Source organism: Jaculus jaculus, chromosome 2 (assembly GCF_020740685.1).
Source record: "Jaculus jaculus isolate mJacJac1 chromosome 2, mJacJac1.mat.Y.cur, whole genome shotgun sequence".
Lineage (NCBI taxonomy): Eukaryota > Metazoa > Chordata > Mammalia > Rodentia > Dipodidae > Jaculus > Jaculus jaculus.
Window position 1 is genome coordinate 160,089,621 of NC_059103.1, and position 22,220 is coordinate 160,111,840.

At 34.7% G+C, this 22,220-nt stretch overlaps 1 protein-coding gene across 2 annotated transcripts in view; it reads left to right on the plus strand.

The window, feature by feature from the left end:
* The window catches only part of Ripk2 (receptor interacting serine/threonine kinase 2), a 34,294-nt gene that overhangs the window by 5,314 nt on the left and 6,760 nt on the right, over positions 1-22,220 (plus strand). The window contains exons 1-7 of one of the 2 annotated variants that reach the window (XM_045144695.1): positions 286-363; positions 1,788-1,943; positions 9,139-9,296; positions 13,882-13,931; positions 16,077-16,238; positions 19,355-19,440; positions 21,594-21,674. In XM_045144695.1, coding sequence (XP_045000630.1) covers positions 1,872-1,943; positions 9,139-9,296; positions 13,882-13,931; positions 16,077-16,238; positions 19,355-19,440; positions 21,594-21,674 — 609 coding nt within the window. In that variant the 5' untranslated portion in view covers positions 286-363; positions 1,788-1,871. Of the gene's footprint in view, positions 1-285; positions 364-1,787; positions 1,944-9,138; positions 9,297-13,881; positions 13,932-16,076; positions 16,239-19,354; positions 19,441-21,593; positions 21,675-22,220 lie in introns of those variants that run through there. The other variant, XM_045144694.1, reaches the window with a different exon arrangement.

Below are 22,220 nucleotides of genomic sequence, written 5' to 3' on the forward strand. Positions count from 1 at the left end.
CAGGTCAATAAACAAATTTGGAGATCTCATTCTGTTAATACATGAATTCAGTTTTTAGTTTTTTGCTTGAACTTATACTCAATCTCCAGTCTATACTTCCCTCCAGAAATCTTTTTTAAGACATATAATCCATTTTATGAGGGTTGGGCTATTAGAACTGCATAATGTCTATAAAATTCAGTTATTGCACTCCTATATTATAATACATCACAATGCTCTATAGGCTGCCAAGGGAATATGGGTGCCACTGTCAGCCACTCATAGAGTAACATCCTCTTTGTTTCAGAGTACATCGCATTCTATTCATGACTTCTGACCATCTGAAACAAAGATGGAGTGAAGTAACTGGTGTCAGTCTGTAAGGTTTGTGTAACTACCCCAGAAATCAAAATATTAATATTAATAAGGCACATTTTCTCTTTTGTTGCTAAAAATGAATTATAGTAGAAATTCTAATGTCTTCTTCACACCTCCATATTCTGGCAACCAGATTTGGAGCCTAGTGGAAATTCTGTAGCCTCCTCTAAAGGTATTGAAAACTCTTAGAAATGATCATAAAATGCAGTGCCTTCTGCCCTTGTCACCATGATCAAAGCCTCTGTACAATACTGTATGGCACAGTGACCTAGTTATTCCTTTAAACTACGTAATTTTTAGACAAAGTTGTTCTTTTACATATTAAGATTCAGTTACTCTAGGGTTGGGCTATGTCCATTCCAGAGGAAGTAATATTGTACATCAGTGGTTCATGTCTCTTTTGTTTCCTATATTATGACTTCAGGTGGTATTTGCCTTAAAGCACCCTCCCCTACTTTGCAAAAGATCACTGGAAAAAAAAATCCAGTGTAAACAATCTAAAATATTTAGAGCCATACCCCCTACCAAACTGGTAACTGAAATTTGAACAGACCTGTTTTCAGAAAGAATTTTCAGGGAAGTTTTGGACCTTCAGTGGAAGCAAGTATTTTGAAAAAAAAAAAAAAATGTCCAGTGATTATGGTACCTGGTGGCTGAATCAACTTTCCCAAGTTGTCTGATTTTTCTGAGTATGTAATCCTCATGGAAAGCTGCATTAACCTTTATATTCAAAAAACATTCATTTTAAGGAAGCTCATATGGGTATCAGGTATATTATGTATTAGGAAATATAAAATATTATACTCTATATGAGACCTTTTTAAAGTTTTAGAAACAAAAATTAACTTTGACTCTGTGAAAATGAAACTCAAACTCTCAAAGGTTAATTTATCAAAAGGTGATATTTTGTGATTAGAAGTATTAGATATTAACACTTACCATTAATATAATATGGTCATTTTAGTTAATGCAGATACCATTGTAATAGTGTGCAGTTTTGCAATAATAAAAATTTTAAACTTCAATTTTGAATGATTTGAAATGTTAGAAGGCTTCTAATTTTCTCTGTGAACACAAGGTACTTGAAGCCATAGAACTAAGCAGTGATGAAAGAATAAAGTATGTGTCTCTGACTATACACAGATACAAAATAACTGAGAATTTTTCTGTTGAAAAACAAAGAGACAGTACCATGCAGTTGTATGGGCCATATAAACTAAGATGAAAAATCAAAACTATAGTTATCATTATTTTCTCTAAAAATTGAAAAAGGATTTAAGAATGTTAAATAATATCAAATGGATGCTGTTATAAAAATGAGCATATGTCATAAATTCTTTGTTATCTAGTTCCTCATGGGGTATTTAATTTTTTAAGTGTGAAGTTAAAACAGTAATTCTCATTTTGCTTCTTTTCATGTGGATATAAAGAAAACAGAATATCCTGATGTTGCTTGGTCATTGAGATTCCGCATCCTACATGAAATTGCACTTGGAGTAAATTACCTACATAATATGAACCCGCCTCTACTTCATCATGATTTAAAGACTCAAAATATCTTGTTGGATAATGAGTTTCATGTAAAGGTAATTATAAAGAGTTGTATCTATAACATTGTGCTTAATAATTTTGAAAAATCTTTTTAGTTATTTTTTCCATCCAGCCAATTTAGTATCTTTCTTTTTTCTATATCCCTTTATTCTTGTCTTCAGCACCATTCTTCCTTCTTGTAGAGGCTCAGTTTATTCTTAAACTTGAGAGATTTATATGCTTCTTAGGCAAAATTATCAAAAATAGTTTATATTTTCCATTTCAAAATTATTGTAGATTCACAAGAAGTTATAAAATAATACAAAGAAGACTGTGTGGAATGAATATGCCATGTCTTAACTGCTGAACTAATGGGAGAGTTTTTGGTTCTTTTGGCAAGCAATTGCAATAAAACTGCTATGAACACACCTATACAAGTTTATGTATGAGCATGTCTTCATTCCTCAGGGATAAGAGCCAAGAGTGAAATTGTTGGGTCATATGGCAAGGCTCTATTTGATATGTTAAGCAATTAGCTGTATTAGGCAACTAACCCTCACTGTGATCAAATATCTGACAGAAACAGCATAAGGAGTAGAGATATTTACTTTAGCTCATCACTTTAGAAGTTTTAGTCCATTATGGTAGGGATGGCATGGGACAGCAGCTCATAGACAGGAATCAGCAAAGACAATACAAGAAGAGGCCAGGGAAAGATTTAGCTGCTAAGGATCTGTCCCCAGGATCCTTCTTCCAAGTTTCTACCTCTTATTTTTCACTACCTCCCATTAATGCAGTCATGTTATAAAGCAATCAAAGGATTAATCCATTGGTTAGGTCAGAGCTGTGATGATCTGATCATCTGTGGAAATGTCATCACAGAGAGCAGTATTTATTACTCAGTACAATCAGGATCACAGTCAAAATTCACAATCATACTACCCAGTTGTTTTTCACAGTGACAGTACTCTTTTACATTCCATCAACAATGTATGAGAGATAGGTTTTCTGTACCCTAACCAGCATTGAATGTTTTATTTAGTTGTTGATAGGTATGTAGGGATATCTTAGAAAGATCTTTTATTTTATTTTATTTTTTTTTTTTGAGGTAGGGTCTCGCTCTAGCCCAGGCTGGCCTGGAATTCACTATGTAGTCTCAGAGTGGCCTTGAACTCACAGCATTCCTTCTGCCTCTGCCTCCCAAGTGCTGGCATTAAAGGTGGTTCCACATGCCTATCTCTTAATCTGAATTTTCCTAATTTGAATTTTCCTAATCGCTAATGATTTTTGAACCTCTATTGATGTGTTTATATTACATTTGGAGATGTCTCTTGTCTCTCTCTCTTTTTCCTCCTCCCCCTTCTTTCTCTCCTCACTTTACTCTCTGTTTTGGTGTTTCCAGGTTCTTCATGTCTTACAGGATTGAAAAAGGCACACACATGTAGTTGAGCAACAAAGAACTTTAAGAACAAAGCAATAGTTCTAGTAGAGAGTACTCAAGGGCACCAGGAAGGGTTCTGGGGCTTCTCTTTATAGGATTTTTAGGGGAGTTAGATCTGTTGTTAGCGATGAAGTTTGGGTAGTCCTCTGATTTGATTTGACAGGTTTGGGTTATTTTCTCTACTGTGCATGTTCCTTCCCATGATGCATCAGACTTTAGTCATGCTTGCCCATTTGTATACATAGGCACAAGATAATAAATAAGGTTTTTACCCTAAACATTCATTTAGAGGGTACTGTTTGCTTTACTGTGCATGCACCCATAACCAGTTCATGCTGGATGATCCCCTCTGGTTGCATTCTCCTAGCTATCTAAGAACTTATTTGAATAGGCACTAATCATGAATAATGGTCAGTAAGGACTGGGAAAAAACTAGTTCATTGTGTGGAGTATACTTGTAGCTCAGTACAGGTGAGCTTACCAGGTCCCAACAGGTGCTAGGTCATTGTTTAAAAAAGGATGTATTTCTTGCTCAGGCCAACCAGTGTCTCTGGTGGCTAATTCTTCCCTGTGCTTGCCTGACTTACTATGCACCCATGGAACCTTGTCAGTGAAATGTCTTTTCCTGTCATCAGATGTTTTCTAATTTTTTTTCATTTTTTTGCTGTTCTGTTTTGAGCCCTGTAATAATTTAAACATGAATCCTTTATTACAGGCATAGCTGTAAAATATTTCACCCCACTCTATAGTTTGTCTTTTTAACTCTTGGCCTGAGCCTGTCACAGTAAATGCTTTGATTTTAATGAAATACATTTATCATTTTTTCCTTATGTATCATGCTTTTGCTAATATGTCTAAACACTTTTCCCTAAGCTCCAGATACTGATGAATTTTCCTGTTGTCTTCTAGAAATTTATAGTTTATGTCTTATATTTAAATCTGTGGTGTATTTTGAATGTATTTTTTTATAAAATTCAAGATATATTGTGACCCTGTGATGGAAATAAAAAGTGGAAAATGCTGAATAATTAAAAAACTGGTACTTTGTGTATTATCTTAATGTACTTCTTTTAATAATATATATAATCAGATTATTTTATATATCCAAAATGTGTAAAGAAATATTTGTATATGTACCACATCTTCATTATCTACTTGGCAAATGATAGGCCTCTAGGTTGATTCCAGTTCTTAGCTATTGTAAATTGAGCAGCTATAAACATGGTAGAGCAAATATCTCTACAGTGAAGAGTATGGCTTTTAGGGTGGATGCGTAGTAGAAGAATGGCTGGGTCAGTTGGTAGCTCTACTTTTATCTTTTTCAGGAGACTTCATGTTAATTTCCATAGTGGTTGTTCAAGTTCGCACTCCCACCAGAAGTGAATGGGGTCTCCTCTTCCCCTGCATCCTCGCCAACATTTATTGTCATTTGATTTTTTTAATGATTGCCATCCTTTCTGGAGTAAGGTGGAATCTCATAGTTGTTTTAAGTTGCATTTCCCTGATGGGTAAAGATGTTGAACATTTTCTTAGGTGAGTATTAGTCATTTGTATTTCTTCCTTTGAGAAATCCTTATTCAGTTCTCTGCCCCATTTTTGAGTGAGTTGTTTGATTTTTATTGCTTAGCTTTTTGAGTTCTTTGTAGATTCTAGATATTAGGCCTCTGTTTGTAGCATAGCTGACAAACATTTTCTTCCATTCTGTAGATAGCTTCGTGAGATTCCACTGGTTGAGTGATAGTCTAATTTCCTGGGCTAATTGTTCAGGAAATCTTCCCCCACTCCTCTATTGTGGAGTGTTCCTTCTAATTGTTTTTCCAGTAGATGAAGAGTTTTAGGTCTTATATTGAGTTTTGTAGTCCATCTGGAGTTGATTTTTGCGCATGGTGAGAGGAGTGTATCTAGTTTCATTTTTCTGCATATGGTTATCCAATTTGTCCAGCACCATTTGTTAAAGATGCTGTCTTTTCTCCAGTGTACATTATTGGCTACTTTGTCAATGAACAAGTAGCTACAGTTACTTGAACTAAGGGCTTGATCTTCAGGTCTGTTCCATTGTTCTATAGCTCTGTTTTAATGCCAGTACCATGCTATCTTTGTTACCATGGCTTTTAGTATAGCTTAAGATCAGGTATGGTGATACCTACAGAGGTGTTTCTTTAGATGGGATTTTTGGATATCTGGGGCCTTCTGCCATTCCATATGAATATTGATATTTTTTTTCTATCTCTGTAAAGAATGATGCTGGGATTTTTATTGGTATTGCATTGGAGAAGTTGTAACCATAGTAAAATTTAAGACAGAAATGTGAGGGGAAAAAAATCAAGTGAAAAAATAACACCTTTATTGGAAACACATTTCCCTAAAATAAAATTGTAAGGGAAGGGAGAGAAAAGCAAGCCTCTGTGCCAAGGGTTTTAATCCATCATGTTCTCTGAGTGTATCTGCCAGTTTTCATCTCAAATTTTGGTCCACAATACTTCTAATGTAATCTGATGGATATAGAATTGAATGGAAGTGTTATAACTTTGTTCCTAAATACTTATTTCATAGTTTCTTGTTCTTGCATGCTGGTGTATGCCTTTAATCCCAGCACTTGGGAAGTGCAATCAGGAGTTTCAGGAGGCCAAGATCAGCCTTCACTACATACTGAGTTTGAGGATAGCCTGGACTGCATAAGAGCCTGTCTCAAAAAACAATTTCTTAATAATTAATCATTTTATAGACAGTCATTTACTTTTGAAATTAGACTGCCAACAAAAAGTACTGAAAGGTTTCTTTTGGTGTCTGTATTTTTTTTTCCTTTTCATGTATTGTTGTTTAAGCTCCCTCTTCTGATCACATACTTTACAGAATACCTTTTGTATTGTTAACTCAGAATCTGTGCATAAGCATCAGGTATGAACCCTGATCAAAGTTCTGTGGAATATCCATTAAATGCACAAGTGAATATGTTCCAGATCCTCTCCACATAATAAATATGTCTGCTTTGTTACTAATAAATATGTTATTATTAATGCACATAAAAATATTATATAATAAGTCTAAGCATGGTGGCACATGCCTTTAATCCCAGCACTCAGAGGGGCAGAGGTACAAGGATTGCTGTAAATTCAAGGCCACCCTGGGCTGGAGAGATGGCTTAGCAGTTAAGCGCTTGCCTGTGAAGCCTAAGGACCCTGGTTCAAGGCTCGGTTCCCCAGGTCCCACGTTAGCCAAATGCACAAGGGGGCGCACGCGTCTGGAGTTCGTTTGCAGTGGCTGGAAGCCCTGGCGCGCCCATTCTCTCTCTCTCCCTCTATCTGTCTTTCTCTCTATGTCTGTCGCTCTCAAATAAATAAATAAAAAATAATAATAGGGGCTGGAGAGATGGCTTAGCGGTTAAGCGCTTGCCTGTGAAGCCTAAGGACCCCGGTTCAAGGCTCGGTTCCCCAGGTCCCACGTTAGCCAGATGCACAAGGGGGCGCATGCGTCTGGAGTTCGTTTGCAGAGGCTGGAAGCCCTGGCGCGCCCATTCTCTCTCTCTCCCTCTATCTGTCTTTCTCTCTGTGTCTGTCACTCTCAAATAAATAAATAAATTTAAAAATAATAATAATAATAATAATAATAAATGAATAAATTCAAGGCCACCCTGAGACCACATGGTAAACTCCAAGTCAGCCTGGGCTGGAGTGAGACACCACCTTGAAAAAAAATGTTTTTATTGTAATACATAAAATATATATTTATTCTTTGATGGTAGTAATGCTGTAAAAATACTGGTCTTGTATTTAGCAATATTTGTGGATCGACTGCTTTATATTATGAGGTCTAAAACCAAAGATTGTTCTACATTATTTGTCTTTCATGAATTGTTGGTGGTTCTTTCATTTCCTGGTCACTTATAAATTAGTCCTTCTACAAACTTTCCTGAACAATTTTTAAATCAAGGTTTATAAGTAGTCACCTAATAGTATATAAATTTGCAAAATCAACATGTTTCCTTATTTTTAAAAAAATCACACTAACTACTTTTTTACATTTTGTTTTTAATTGACATAATTTTTCTACAAAGCATGAGGTGCAATATGGTAATTCAGTTCATGTACATTAGTAAGTAATTAACTCATGAGGATCATGTGTTATGTGCCAGATACTGTTCTGAGTAATTTACTTAGAAGGATTCATCTCATTTTTTTCAACCCACCTCTATAAGCTAGATGATCCTCAGTTTACAGATGGATAATGTATAGCACAGAGAATTAAACAACTTCCTCAGGGCCACACAACTAATGAAGTATAGAATTACATAATAAATTGAAGTAATCTAGACTCTAAGACCCCATGTTCTTAGCTACAGTTTTGTTGCCTTTCAAACAACCAAACTTGGATTTTCATATGTTCGCAACATGTTTCCCCTTGGTCTTTTCTTTAGTCTTACTCTTTTATTAATAGTAAATGTCTGAAAGAGTCATATGTATGCATGTATGTATGTATGTGTATATATATATATATATATATATATATATATATATTGTTTTGGGTTCAAAGGTAGGGCCACACTCTAGCCCAGGTTAACCTGGAATTCACTATGCAGTCTCCGAGTGGCCTCAAAACCATGGTGACGGGCTGGAGAGATGGCTTAGCGGTTAAGCGCTTGCCTGTGAAGCCTAAGGACCCCGGTTCAAGGCTCGGTTCCCCAGGTCCCACGTTAGCCAGATGCACAAGGGGGCGCACGCGTCTGGAGTTCGTTTGCAGAGGCTGGAAGCCCTGGCGCGCCCATTCTCTCTCTCTCCCTCTATCTGTCTCTCTCTGTGTGTCTGTCGCTCTCAAATAAATAAATTAATTAATTAATTAATTTTAAAAAAAAAAAAACCATGGTGATCCTCCTACCTTTGCCTCCTAAGGGCTGGGGTTAAAGGCATGCACCACCATGCCCAGCAAGATTCATGTATTCTATTTGGTAGAAACTTTATTCCAAATTTTATTTTATTGTCATTTTATTCCAAATTCATCTAAATGATAATATAAATTATTTCTTCTGTTAAAATAAGTAAAAATATGAATTAAAGAATCATGAAAATGGTATGTAAGATGGCAGTAATTCTACTTTGTTAACTTCTTCAATATGCATTAGAGAAGTGTTAAGTAATGTAAATGTCTTTAAAGCCTTCCTCTATATCCTAAGTAGTGTTTGTGTTCTTACATTTTACCTTTTATTTTTTAAAAAAATGAGGAACCTTTCAAGCATTGAGAAAGTTATGTAATATCTATACAAGTTTTCTAAGTAAAACTGTAATGAAAATTGGTTACCATTGACAAAGCCTTTAAGCATCCATGTTTAGGGACATGCCTATGATTTATATGTAGCTCTACAATTGCTACCAGAAGAGACTCTTAATAATAGGTATACTGTCATTGAAATATTACTTTTTTCAGAATCTAATTATGCTGCTTTTGGGACACTACACATAATAAGACCATATAAACATGAATTGTAAACAATGTCCATTGGTATTGTATGATATGTGAATTGTATCTCTGAGAGAGAGGCAAATTGGGAAAGGACATCTCATTATAAAACTATTTGTTATAAGCAAATAGAATATTGGTCTATGGTCATACATGGGATATAAGGCAAAGGCAGTACTACTGAGCACAGCTCTATAGAATTGTTTCTTAGGAAGCTTATGAGATATGTATAAATGAGATAATTAATATCTATACTAGTTTCCTCAGGTCTGATAGCAAAGTAATGTAGAGAAACAGTCACCTCTAAGACTTTTTAAAGAGAAAAGTCTAAAATTCAACTCTATTCTTTCCTGTCACAGATTGCAGATTTTGGTTTATCAAAATGGCGCATGATGTCACTGTCACAATCACGAAGTAGCAAATCTGCTCCAGAAGGAGGTACAATTATCTACATGCCACCTGAAAACTATGAACCTGGACAAAAGTCCAGGGCCAGTGTGAAGCATGATATATATAGGTACAGTCTGTTGCTTTTGATTTGTATCTAAACATGAAATTGATTAATCAACCAGAATGTTGGAGCTAATTTTATAATGTGATTTTTCTTCTCACAATTATGATGAAAAGAAATTAAAACCTTCCTTTAAGCAACTTTCATATCATATAAAAATAATAAAGTATATATTTTTGTTACCACTAAGTTGTGTTACAGTGAATGCTCAAGTATTTTTCTGATAAGTGACATGATGAGGCAGAGATAAACAATGGCTCATAGCATTTTAGCTTTAACTTTTCAGTCTCTGTTACCTATACGTCTTTCTAGAGAAATAAATATTCCTGATCTCTAGTATCTGTGCATGTAAATATGCTTTATCCAGTGAAACTATGTAAAATTACATTTTCATGGTTCATAAACAGCAATAATCTTACAATATAGTAATATGCATAGTATATTGTACTTAATAATGGTCATTTGATCAGGGAAAAGGAAAAAGATCATTTATAATGTGTAGAATTAGAGGGTACAGACTTTACTTCATGTATTATTCACATTTTATCTCCTCTAAGATTATCTGTAATGCAAAATCAGACTTCCTACATTTAATATAAAAATTTGATACATTTAATATGAACATTTGATACTATTTACTATCCTTAATAAACAAATAACCTAGTTAAAATGAAGATGCTTTGAATAGCAAATAGTATATCTCTATGAGAAAATTACATAATTAAGTAAATTGCATACTCCTTTTTTCCAAAAGTATTTTAATTCTTATTACATGTAATTAAATCCAATGACAGACAACCTATTTCCTTGGACACATAGTGCAAGGATACTTTATGTTCACATTATTATATGGAATATCAATAAATGCTCCTTTTAATATTGTTCCCTGATATCTTTAGTACATTTGAATGCTGTACAAGAAATGTTGTCTCGGTTAAAGTAAAGAACACACATTCTAGTTGACAATTCTTGAAAGCTGGTGTGATTGTATAAAAACAGTTCATTTTGTTTTTCCTATGTTGATTGAGGTAATAATGCGAGTACCATCCTTGAGTCTCTTTGTATGCTGCATTCACTTACTGCTTTGCGTATGTTGAATCAATCTTGCATCCTTGAAATGAAACCAACTTGACCATGTTATATGATATTCTTAATGTGTTCTTGAATTCAATTTGTAAGAAATTTATTGATAATTTTTTATTCTATGTCCATTAGGGAAATTGATCTCGTTTTATTGTTGTTTTTGTTGTGTTGGGATCAGAATAATGGCTTTATGGAATGAGTCTGGTAATATCCTTCCTTTCTGCTTTATGGAACAGTTTGAGAAGCCTTCATATTAGCTCTTCTTTAAAGGGTTAGTGGGCTTTGGCAGTGACTCCATCTAGTCCTTGGATTGTCTTTGTTGGAGGGCTTTTTTTTCTTTCAATCCTGTTTGCTGAGGATATGTTTAAGTTGTTTGTATTGTCTTTATATAATTATATTGTTATATGTGCCTAAGGATTTATACATATCTTCTAGATTTTCCAGTTTTTTGGAATAAAATTTCCAAAGTATTACCTAATGATTCTCTGTTTCTTTGGAATCTATAGTAACCTCCCTCCTTTCATCTCTAATTATATTAATTTGGGTCATCTTTTCATTTGGTTTGGGGAGAGATTTATCAATCTTATTTACGTTTTCAAATACCCAGCCCTTTTCTTGATCTTATGTTATTGTTTTAGTCTCCATTTCATTTATTTCTGCTTATTATATCTTGTCATGCTGGTGTTTGGATTGTTATCTTTCTAGACCTTAAGGAAAATCATTTTTTTATTGTTGTTGTTTTGCTTTGTTTTGGTTGATCATTCTAGCCTAGACTAACTTGGAACTCATTCTGTAGACCCTCCTGTATAAAATTCATAACAATTTTTCCACCTCAGCTTCCCAAGTTCTGGGATCAAAGGCAAGAGCCACCATGCCCAGCACTGATTTTTTTTTTAATTTATGTTTAATTTTAATTATTTGAGAGCAACAGACAAAGAGAGAAAGAGGCAGATAGAGAGAGAGAATGGGTGTACCAAGGCCTCCGGCCACTGCAAAGGAACTCCAGATGTGTGTGCCCCCTTGTGCATCTGGCTAACATGGGTCCTGGGGAATTGAGCCTTGAACCAGGGTCCTTAGGCTTCATAGGCAAGCGCTTAACCGCTCAGCCATCTCTCCAGCCCATGCACTGATTTTTTTAATGTAAATACTCATAACTATAAACTCTCCTTTTATCATTATCTTTTATCTGTATTCCAAAGGTTCAAGTTGTACTTTTAATTCATATGATTTTAGGATTTTTAGAATTCCTCCCTGGTTTCTTGGACAATCCTCTGGCCAGTCAAAAAATGTACTATTCAGTGTCCAAGTTTTGTGCAGTTTCTGTAGTTTTTCTTGCTATTGAGTTTTAGTTTCATTGTACTAGAATCTCATAAGATATAAGAGATTATTCTGATAATATGCAAGAGATTATTTTGATTATTTTGTGTATGGTAAGACTTGATTTATGGCCTAGAATATGGTCCATTAGCTGCTGAGCAAATTTTATTTTTTAACATTTTGATAACCTCTTTGCCTATAGACAGTGTGCCATGCTCTTAATCCAGATATAGTGTGCCATGTATTCTATTTCTGTTAGGTGGAATATTCTGAAGATACCTGCTAAGTCCATTTGACCTTTATCGTATTTAACCTTGACGTTTCTTTGTTAGTTTTCATTTTGGATGACCCAGGTACAGATAATAATAGGGTATTGAAATCATTCACTATTACTGTATTGGGACTTTCTGGCCTTATATGTCCATCAGTGTTTATTTTGTTTAGGAAATCAAAGGCCCAAATGTTTATAGCATATACAGTAAAATTGTTATAACATCTTGATGAATTGTCCCCTTTATTAATATGTAGTGGCCTTTATCTCTGACTGATTTTGATTTGAAGGCTGCTTTTTTAACTGCCAGGATATCTATGCAAGCTTGTTTTCTTTCAGCTTCTGTGTACTTGTTAGATTGTTTTTCATCCTTTGACTTTCACTCAGTCTGTGGGTGCCTTTACTACTAAGGTATGTTTCTTGGATACAGCAGACTATTGGATCTAATCAGCTAGTCTGTCTCTGTTGGTGAGTTGAAGCCATTTACATTTAAAGTTATTCTTGGGGCATATTTACTAATTTCTATCATATTGTTGGCTATTTTTCAAGCTGGTTGGATTATTATGTATACTTTATTCTCTCCCTTGTTATTATCAGGGCTTTGAGAGCAAGTTAGTTTAAGTGAACTACTTGTCATTCATTTTGCAGACTAGGTTTTTATGTTCAACTTCAGTATTCCCTGTCAGGAAAAAAATTAAGAAATATTTTTCCTTGGTTTAGGTGGGAATTTCCTCTGTAATCCTCATTCAAGGGTAGTGTGTGTTGATACCTAATTGATGTGCAGTTAACTTGGTGATATGAAACAGTTCTGTATTTAAGTATTTATTTCGAGTATAAATTCTACTCTGCTTAGCTAGGTGAATTACAACTGAACTTTAGTTATAGCAAAAATATTTTCAGGCTAGAGAGATGGCTTAGGCGGTGAGGTGCTTGCTTGTGAAGCCTAAGGGACCCAGAATTATTTTCCCAGTACCTACATAAGCCAGATGCACAAGACAGTGCATGTGTCTGGAGTTCATTTGCAGTGGCTGGAGTCCCTGGCATGCACATTCTCTTTCTCCCTCTTTCTCTCTCTGTCTGTCGCTCTTAAACAAATAAATAAATAAAAATATTTTTTTAAAAAAAGAATACTGTACGATGTAGTTTTGTTCTATTGACTTTTTAAAAATAATTTTTAAAATTAAATAAATTTAAATAATTTTTAAAATTAAATAATTAAATTTAAATAATTTTTAAAATTAAATAATTAAATTTAAATAATTTTTAAAATTAAATAATTAAATTTAAATAATTTTTAAAAAGTCAATAGAACAAAACTACATCGTACAGTATTCTTTTTTAAAAAAAAAATTTATATTTATTTATTTGTTTAAGAGCGACAGACAGAGAAAGAGGGAGAGATAGAATGAGCCACTGCAAACAAATTCCAGATGCATGTGCACCATTGTGCATCTGGCTAAGGTGGGTCCTGGGGAATTGAGCCTCAAACAGGGGTCCTTAGGCTTCACAGGCAAGCGCTTACAACACTAAGCCATCTCTCCAGCCCCATACAGTATTCTTTATTGCTCTTTATTTTGTGTGAAAAATAAGACCATGAAATTAAAGGGCATAGCTTATCTGGATGTTCAAGAATAACATAATTGTCCTAAATGGTATCCTAGCATGTAGCATTGTACTATAATTAAAGTAATACTCCAATTTTTAAAAATAAGATTAATTCTTTTTCAAAACAAAGATTAATTTCCTTTCTGGAATATAGCAGTATCATCATTCTGCTTGCATATGATTCCTTATACAGCATTTCACCACCTTATCATTTCTAGAAATGGTTTTACCACAGTTATTTTTTAAAAATTAGTGCTGCTTTAGTTTGTTATATGAAGTATGATTATAATGTATAAATGTTTTTGATTTAAACAGCTATGCAGTTATCATGTGGGAAGTATTATCCAGAAAACAGCCTTTTCAAGGTAAGTACACTCTGTTTTCCTTATTCTAGAGATCACCATGCCATTAGGACACTTTCAGAACTATCTAGAGCTCATCTTACCGTAAATGTACTTGTCCCTCAACATGTACAAAGCACGCTATATGAACACAACATTTGTCAGTTAAGAATTTTCCCATAAATTAAAAAATATACAGGATTCGGGATTAGTTGTAAATTCCCTGTATGTTGAAGAGTATCCTGGACTAAGGGTCAGAAAAAAATGTAAATTTCTATGTTTGCTCTGCCAATAATTATCTTTATGATCATGCCACAAAATCTCAAGTCTTTGTTTTTATTCTTTGAAAAGCAAGATTATTAATTACTGTTTCCCAGATCCATGTTAGCTCTAAAACTCTGTGTGAAAATTATTATTCTTTACGTAGACACCATCAAACATCTTTTTAATTCCTGGATAATTTTCTTTGAAGTTTGTATAGTTCAAAAGGCCTCAACAGGGTGTCTTCGAGATCCTCCACTCCACTGTACCCCTTCTCTGCCAAGACAGTTGGCTCTGAGAGAAGAGGTGGAGCAGTATCCTGGAGAATCTGATGGCCAGCCCAGTCAGGCTCACTCAGGCCATCTTTGAGGTTGGGGAGCCCCTTTGGGCAACCCAGCCCCTCCCACCCTCTAATGGACCTCCTCATAGAAACCCCATTTCACTTTTGTTTTATCTACCTCTTAGCAAAACAATAGATAAATTAGGTAGTGGAAACTCCACTTGCTTAGGTTAGGGGGGTGGGATTTCTTTTTCCAAAGGAAAATAAACATTACCTTAAAAATAATTTCCAAAAAACTCAAAACAATTAACAGAAAAAAAAAAACAAAAAAAATTAAAGGAGGGAGATATTTTCCAGTGACCACTGGATTTTAATTTCTTAAACTGTTCTCCCCACATCCCACAAATAAGTTTTACTCTTTGGCGATTTTCTTCACTTGATAATGCGCTAGCTATGAACAGGTACAGCTTTCCCAGTGTGCTCCTTGCCTTGCCACATCCCCACCCCAGACCTGCCAGTGAGACCTCCCTGTGCTTCTCACCTTAACCCTCCCAGCCAGGTGATTTCAGCCCCCCTCCCCCAGGAACAATGTCTTGGGAATAGTTAGGTCCTGATTCACCTTTTCCTTTTGGTGGGGGGATTACCATTTGTGACATTTAGGTGCAAATTCACGTGAGCTGCTGCTAGTAAAGGTGTTCAGAATGAATTTGAGCAGATTGCGAATAAACATCCTTTGAAATCTTATTTTCCTTCATAACCTTGATTCTTGTCCCCAAAATCAGAATGAATCAAAAGAGCTCCTATTTCCTTAAGGCAGAGTGGGTTGGTACAGTCTGGATAGATCCCTTCAAATAAGGAGTTATTTTTTTCTGAATGCAAATTGGAGAGGGGCCGGAGGGATAATTGTGATTTTAAAAGGAAAAAAAAAGTATGTAATACCTTATTCTGTAATTGCAACAACTTTGGAAATTGTACTTGCCTGGAATTCTGCAAGCCATCACCACCCTGCATTTGATTGTGCCTGTCCTCCTCCCCTGTCATCTGCTCTCCACTCTAAGGAAGGTGGGCAGCTGGCTTACTCAAGACTTGTGTTATTTTTTTTCTAATGAACGAGTACTCCAGGTTTCTTCCCTGTGAAGGTTGTTTCAGCCACAAACCAATCCATTCTGCTGTTTCAATTCAAAATAAAAGGAAACTTATATGAAAAAAAAATGAAGTTTGTATAGTTCAGCTTGCTGTAAACTAAAAATCATCCTTAAAATTAAGTATCTTGCCAAATCAGCATTTGTTTCTCACTCACATTGATAGTAGTTGCTGTAGTTCCTCTTAGCTCTAGTAGACTTTTCCCAGTTCTGCTAAGCTCTGAATGGCTGTGCTCTATACACATTCCATTTACCAGATCAAGTAACATGTTCAAATCCAAAAATAATGAGGTGAGGATGTAAACTTCCCATCATAGGAGGCATACAGGTCTGATACAAGATGAGAGCTATTATAGCCATTTACAAAAATGAAGTAATGAATTGGCCCTAAATTTTAAATTATTCTCATTTTTAATTGATTGTAGTTAATATTTTATATCCAGGTCATAATATATTCCACTTGATGGTCTATATTTGTTTTGGCAGAGGTTACCAATCCTTTGCAGATCATGTATAGTGTGTCACAGGGACATCGACCTGATACAAATGAGGAAAATTTACCATTTGATATACCTCATCGAACACTCATGATCTCTCTGATACAAAGTGGATGGGCTCAAAACCCAGATGAAAGACCATCTTTCCTAAGTGAGTAAACAGTTTTCATCTGTACTTTTTGAATTATAGAAATTATTAATACACTGTGAATAAAATATTCCTCAAAAGATCGTACCTTTCTTGAAACTGTTTTATAAATTGTTTTCACTCTTATTATTTGTTACACTTATATTGGGTAACTACTTCTAGAAAAGATATGGGAATTCCTAACATAAAAGAGAAATCATCTGATAGGAGTTGTACTCCATTCAGTGAATACCTTGCATATTCAGTGATTACTCACTGGAATGAGAACTGGGAGCAGAGTGGAAAACAAGACAATCTAAGCCTCTAGCTCACATTCTTGTTAAGAGGTCAGTGAGAAAAAAAATAGATAAACAAAATACAGATTGTGAAGCCATATAATAATCATGGTGATGCCCTACTTAAGGGAAGGCAAAAGGCCTTTTTAGGAGTAAACACTGGAGCTGTAATTTGGAATTTGAAAAAAAAAAAAAAAAGAGCTAATCATTCAAAAACTGAGAAGAGTAATTCTAGCTGATAAAACAACAAGGATAAATGTTCTGAACACAGGAAAAGAAAACATTTTGTATTTGAAAGAAATGAAGAAAAAGCCTCAGTAGCTAAAATATAGTGAGCAAAAAAGATAATATATAAATGAGACTATAGAAGTGAGGAAAAGGCCATTTGCCTTGATAAAAACTTAGATTTGTATTTCAAGTACAATAAAAATCCATTCAGATGTTCTTTTATTTATTTATTTTTTATAAAAGTAATACCTAATTTAAGTTTAGGAGAAAAATCACATTTGATGCTGCATGGGAAAGTCAGTTGGGGTAGGCAAGAGGAAAAACAAAGAAACAGGAAATTCCCTCATTGATTGTCCAATTAATGTTATAGTTCAGAAGATAGGAAAATTACAGAGAATTAAAATATATTTCAGAGATAGAATGTATCAGATATCTAAATGTAAACAGGAGAATTTTCATGACTTGGTTATGCAGAGTTTTTAGATTTGACCTCCACAGGATCTATGTTTGAGGGGAAAAAAAAAACTAATTATTGGACTTTAAAATTTTAGAACTTCTATACTTCAAGATGCATTATTAAAACATAAAAAGATAAGCCCTCCTTGCATATCCTGCTGAAAGTACTTGTACCTAGACACAAAATGAGCTCTGACCAACTCAGTAACAGGACAGATAACACAATTTTTAAAAGTTGGGGGCTGGGAACATCACTCAGCAGGTAAGAGCACTTGCTGCACAAGCACAAGGGCCTAAGAGAACCTGATACGCCCTGAGCTTGATTCCCCAGCACCTCCATAAAGAACTGGGCATGACCACACATGCTCATAACCCCAGTCCTAAGGGTAGCAGTAATTGGAGAATCACTGGAGCTCTCTGGTCAGCCAGTCTGACCACAACAGCAGCCCTGTAGATGAGCAACAGAGACACCTCAGGTTTTCCCCTGGCCTCTTCATGTACATATCTGCAACACACATGCACACGATACATACACAGCACACTAAACATACTACATACATGCACACACAGGCACTAAGCCAAAAAATTTATGAGATTTGAATTTCATCAAAGAAAATATACAGTTGACTGTAAAGCATAAGAATATTATGCTTAGCATCACTAGAAAATGCAAACTGAAACTATACTGAGATACTACTCCATGCCCACTAAAATAGGTATAATTCCAATGATAGAAAATAACAAGTGCTGACCGTCATATGATATGAAGAGTTGAAACCTTCATGCATTGCTGATAGGAATGTGATATAATGCACCATCTTGGAAAATAATTTGGCAGTTTCTTGGAAATGCAAGACAGTTCACCAATCAACTCTGCAGTTCCACTCTCAGGTAGTTTAGACAAATGAAAACATTCTCACATAAAGACATGTGTATGCCTAATCATGCCAGCATTATGCAGATAACTAACAAGTAGGACTGTAATTGCTGTTACCACTCTAATGATATGTATATTTTTTAATCAAGGGAGATGCTACAGCTCCTGATATGAACTTCAGTGTAACTAACAGGTAGTCTGGGCTGGGTCACCTGGATACAGAATATAGACAGCAAAGAGTAAACTAGCCACAGCGGATCTCTTGAGGCAGTCCAACAATTAGAAAATAAATAGCCAAAGAAGAAAGGAAAACTGAGTAGAGAGAGAAATGTAGTCTATTGTGTCTTAGAAAAAACCAAGGGGAAGTTTTAAGGAAAGAGTGGTCAATCCTGTCTAATCTACTCATAGATCATCTAAGCAAGACTGAATGTGGTAGGCAGAGGCTGAGGCAGGAACTTAGGCCAGCCTGGGTAGCTTGTCAAATACGAAGATGCCCCATCTAAATAAAAAAGAAAGATGTTCTGGTATTTTCATTATTGGTGTTATTTCAGTAGTGATAAGAGAATAAAAGACTGATACTGGCATATATTAATACTTTAATTAAGATGTCAAGTAGAAATGGGTATGGATAATTCATACCAGGCTTTTACTTATTGTTTTTACTTGTGTTATTTGTCCTCTTATAAGGTTGTCATTGCACATTCTAGATACAAGTCCTTTAATGTAAATGTGATATGCAAATATAGTTTGCTACCTCTGTGGCTTATCTTGTCATTTTTTTTCTTAATATGTTAACTTGAAGTGGAAAAATTTTTAAATATTTGTGAAGTCTTATCAGTTTTCTTATGGATCCTATTTTTAATGTCATTTCTAACAAATATCCCTGACCCATGGCTATAGAGGTTCCTTTTATTTATATTTAGGCATATGATCTATTTCAAGTTAATTTTTGTATGGTATTAGATAAGACTATAATATATCTACTTCCATGTGGATATCCAATTGTGTTCACTGAACTTGCTAAAAATACTGTCTTTTTCTTATTGAATTTAAGATCCTGTGTTGAAAATCAGTTGACCAGGACCATAAAGGTTTACTTTTAGACTATTAGTTTTATTCTGTTGATGCTTAATGTGTCATGCTGGTAACACAAATTCTTAAGGCAATTAAATGCTACCAGCTTAGTGAAAGGTTGACATGAGCCTTATAAGATTAATGTTAGCATTTCAGTTTAATGATTAGAAGCAAACTGAACCCAAAATTATTATTTTTTTCTTATTTAGAATGCTTAATAGAACTTGAACCGGTTCTGACAACATTTGAAGAGATAACATTTCTTGAAGCTGTTATTCAGCTTAAAAAAACAAAGGTAAATTATCCAATTCAGAGTTAAAAATTAGAATTTTAATCAACTATAAATTATTACTCATGAAGCTTTTAACTTAGTTTAGTTTCAGATATACATTACTTTTTAGATGGGGGAATATTCCAGGGACTATGATTACTACCTTTTCTTTTTCATCAAAGATTTTGTCCATTTCATTCAAATGACCACCTTCATACTTAACATTTTCAAAATGCTCATGTATCTGATGTAAATTTAAACTGTGTAATCAGACCAGCTGTTCAGTGAATGCCCTGAGGCACAGTTACATGTGTGTATGTGATAATCTATTTTTCACTTTAATGCATATAGAGTGACAGATTTGAGTTATTGCTCTTCTGTTTTTATTCAGTATGCTTGAATTTTTCTTAGATTTTTTGCAAGTGATACTCAAGGGTAGTTCTGGGCAACCTAGCTAGACCCTGTCACCAAGTAAAAAGTGAAAAGAAAATAGGGGCTTGGATAACTGGTAATATAGCTCACTTGCAGAGTACCTGCCTAGCATATGTAAGACCCTCGGTTCAATCCTTAGCACCCCCAAAAATAAATATTTTAGAAAGCTAGATAGAAGAGACTGAACTATCCCAATTCCCTTTTTTAAATTTGTTCACATACTACTTAAATACTAGAATCATGCATGCAACTTAAATGTCATATATATCTCCATCCTAAATTGTAGAAGTTTATACTTTCTTATGTGAAGTATATATTTTCAGATAGTTTAGTACTTTATAATGTATGTTTTTTTCAAGGTAGGGTCTCATTCTGGCTCAGGCTGACCTGGAATTAACTATGTAGTCTCAGGGTAGTCTCGAACTCACGGCAATCCTCCTACCTCTGCCTCTGAGTGCTGGGATTAAAGGCATGCGACACCACGCCTGGCTGTATTTTTCCTTTTTTATGTATGTTAGAGTGTTATTTTTCACTTAATGTTATAATGTTTGGATTTAAAATCCTGATATCATTCTGTGAAACATCATCTAATTTCTCTAGATTGTGGCATGAGGTTCATCATGTACCTAACACCCCACATAGCATTCAACTCAGCCTGCCTGTGGATGAGTGTCAGGTCTTTCCTCCTAGCGGAGCAGGCACTTGTAACTAGATAATAGAGAACTAGGTGCAGAACCTACTAGTTTCACAAGTTCTGAAGAGCATTTGGCATTATGCTGGTGTAGAGAAGAAAAGTAGACTGTAGACTCAGCTGGGCATAGTGGCACCCACTTGTCATCCAGCTCTTAGGAGGCTGAGGCAGGTGTATTGCCATGAGTTCAAATCCATCCATATAGTGAAGTCCAGAGAGCCTGGACTCTGCACCACAGAATGAAACCCTGTCAAGATAACAAAACAAAGTAGACACAGGTTTGTTTTAAATCACTTAGTAGTGGTGACAACTAATCTAAGCCTAGTTTATGGAGGCAAAAGGGAATCATTTTAGTACAGAGTTAGAATATTCAAATAAATTAATAATTTATTTAGCAGCTACTATTTATTAAATGCCTAAAAGTAATCTTAGGACCTTTATTCATATATTATTTCTAATTTTCTTGTAGCAATCCTACAAAATACGTATTATTACCTCTAATTTATAGATTAGTAAATTGAAATTAAATTTCATGTCAAATCTGTTAGGTATGCTGAGACTTCAAACCCAATCTGAGTGGCTACATGGCCTCCACCATTCCATAGTAACAAACCACCTCCTCTAGTAAGTCCAAGCCTTGGATTCTTGCCAATAAATGAAAATAGTAACAGAATTTAAGAGCTCAGTGCTTGAAATGATTAACAATTGTGGATAGATAGAACTCACATCAGAATTTAGTAAGTACCTAGTTTGTACCTGATACTTAACTGTCTCAGCCATTAGAACAAACTTGTATGGGTATTATTGTAAAGATGAAACTGTAAGACTGAGATATCAATAATGTTTCCTAGCCAATTAATGTAAGATCTGTTTCTGTAAGCATTTCCCTTATTCTACACTATCTTTAAATTGTATATTTTCAACTAATTTACATTTCTATTTACATTTATTTTGTTTAAACACAAAATATTTGAAATAGATTATATTTTACTTCTAAAATTGTAAATCCCTTTTAATTAAAGTGAATATATGTATGTCTTCATTCTCTTTACAGAGTGCAAGTACTGACCACCTATATAGTAACAAGAAAATGGATTTATCTCTGAAAATACCTGTAAATAATAGTCCACAGGAGGTAAAAAAATATGCCTATTATATATGCTAAACTTGAAATATGAGAAGAATATGAAAAATCATTTTGTCTATTCTCCCCTTCTTTCATAGATGGGAAACTAAATTCTGGAAAGCTTTGAAAATGTGTTAGGCAACCATGATGACTTCCAGCTTGACTCTATCTAGCTCTTCTATTCTCTGTTCATTTTTCTCCCCATACAATCACCTCTTTGCTACGTTGACCTTCATTCAGTCCTTGCCATTGTTATATACAATTAATGATGTTCTAAGGCAGTATGTGGGCAAATCATTATTATATAACCTATCTTTACCTCCTATAGTAAAAATAAGAGAAATTTATGTTGCTCTCCGATGCTAATTTCTTTAGGAGCTTATTTCATGAGTAACCTTTAAGATATATATAGTTTTGGGCTGGAGACATGGCTTAGCAATGGTTAAAGAACTTAACTGTGAAGCCTAAGAACTCAGGTTCAGTTCCATAGTACCTACGTAAGCCAGATGCACAAGGTTGCACATGTGTTTGGAGTTTGTTTACGTGGCTGGAGGC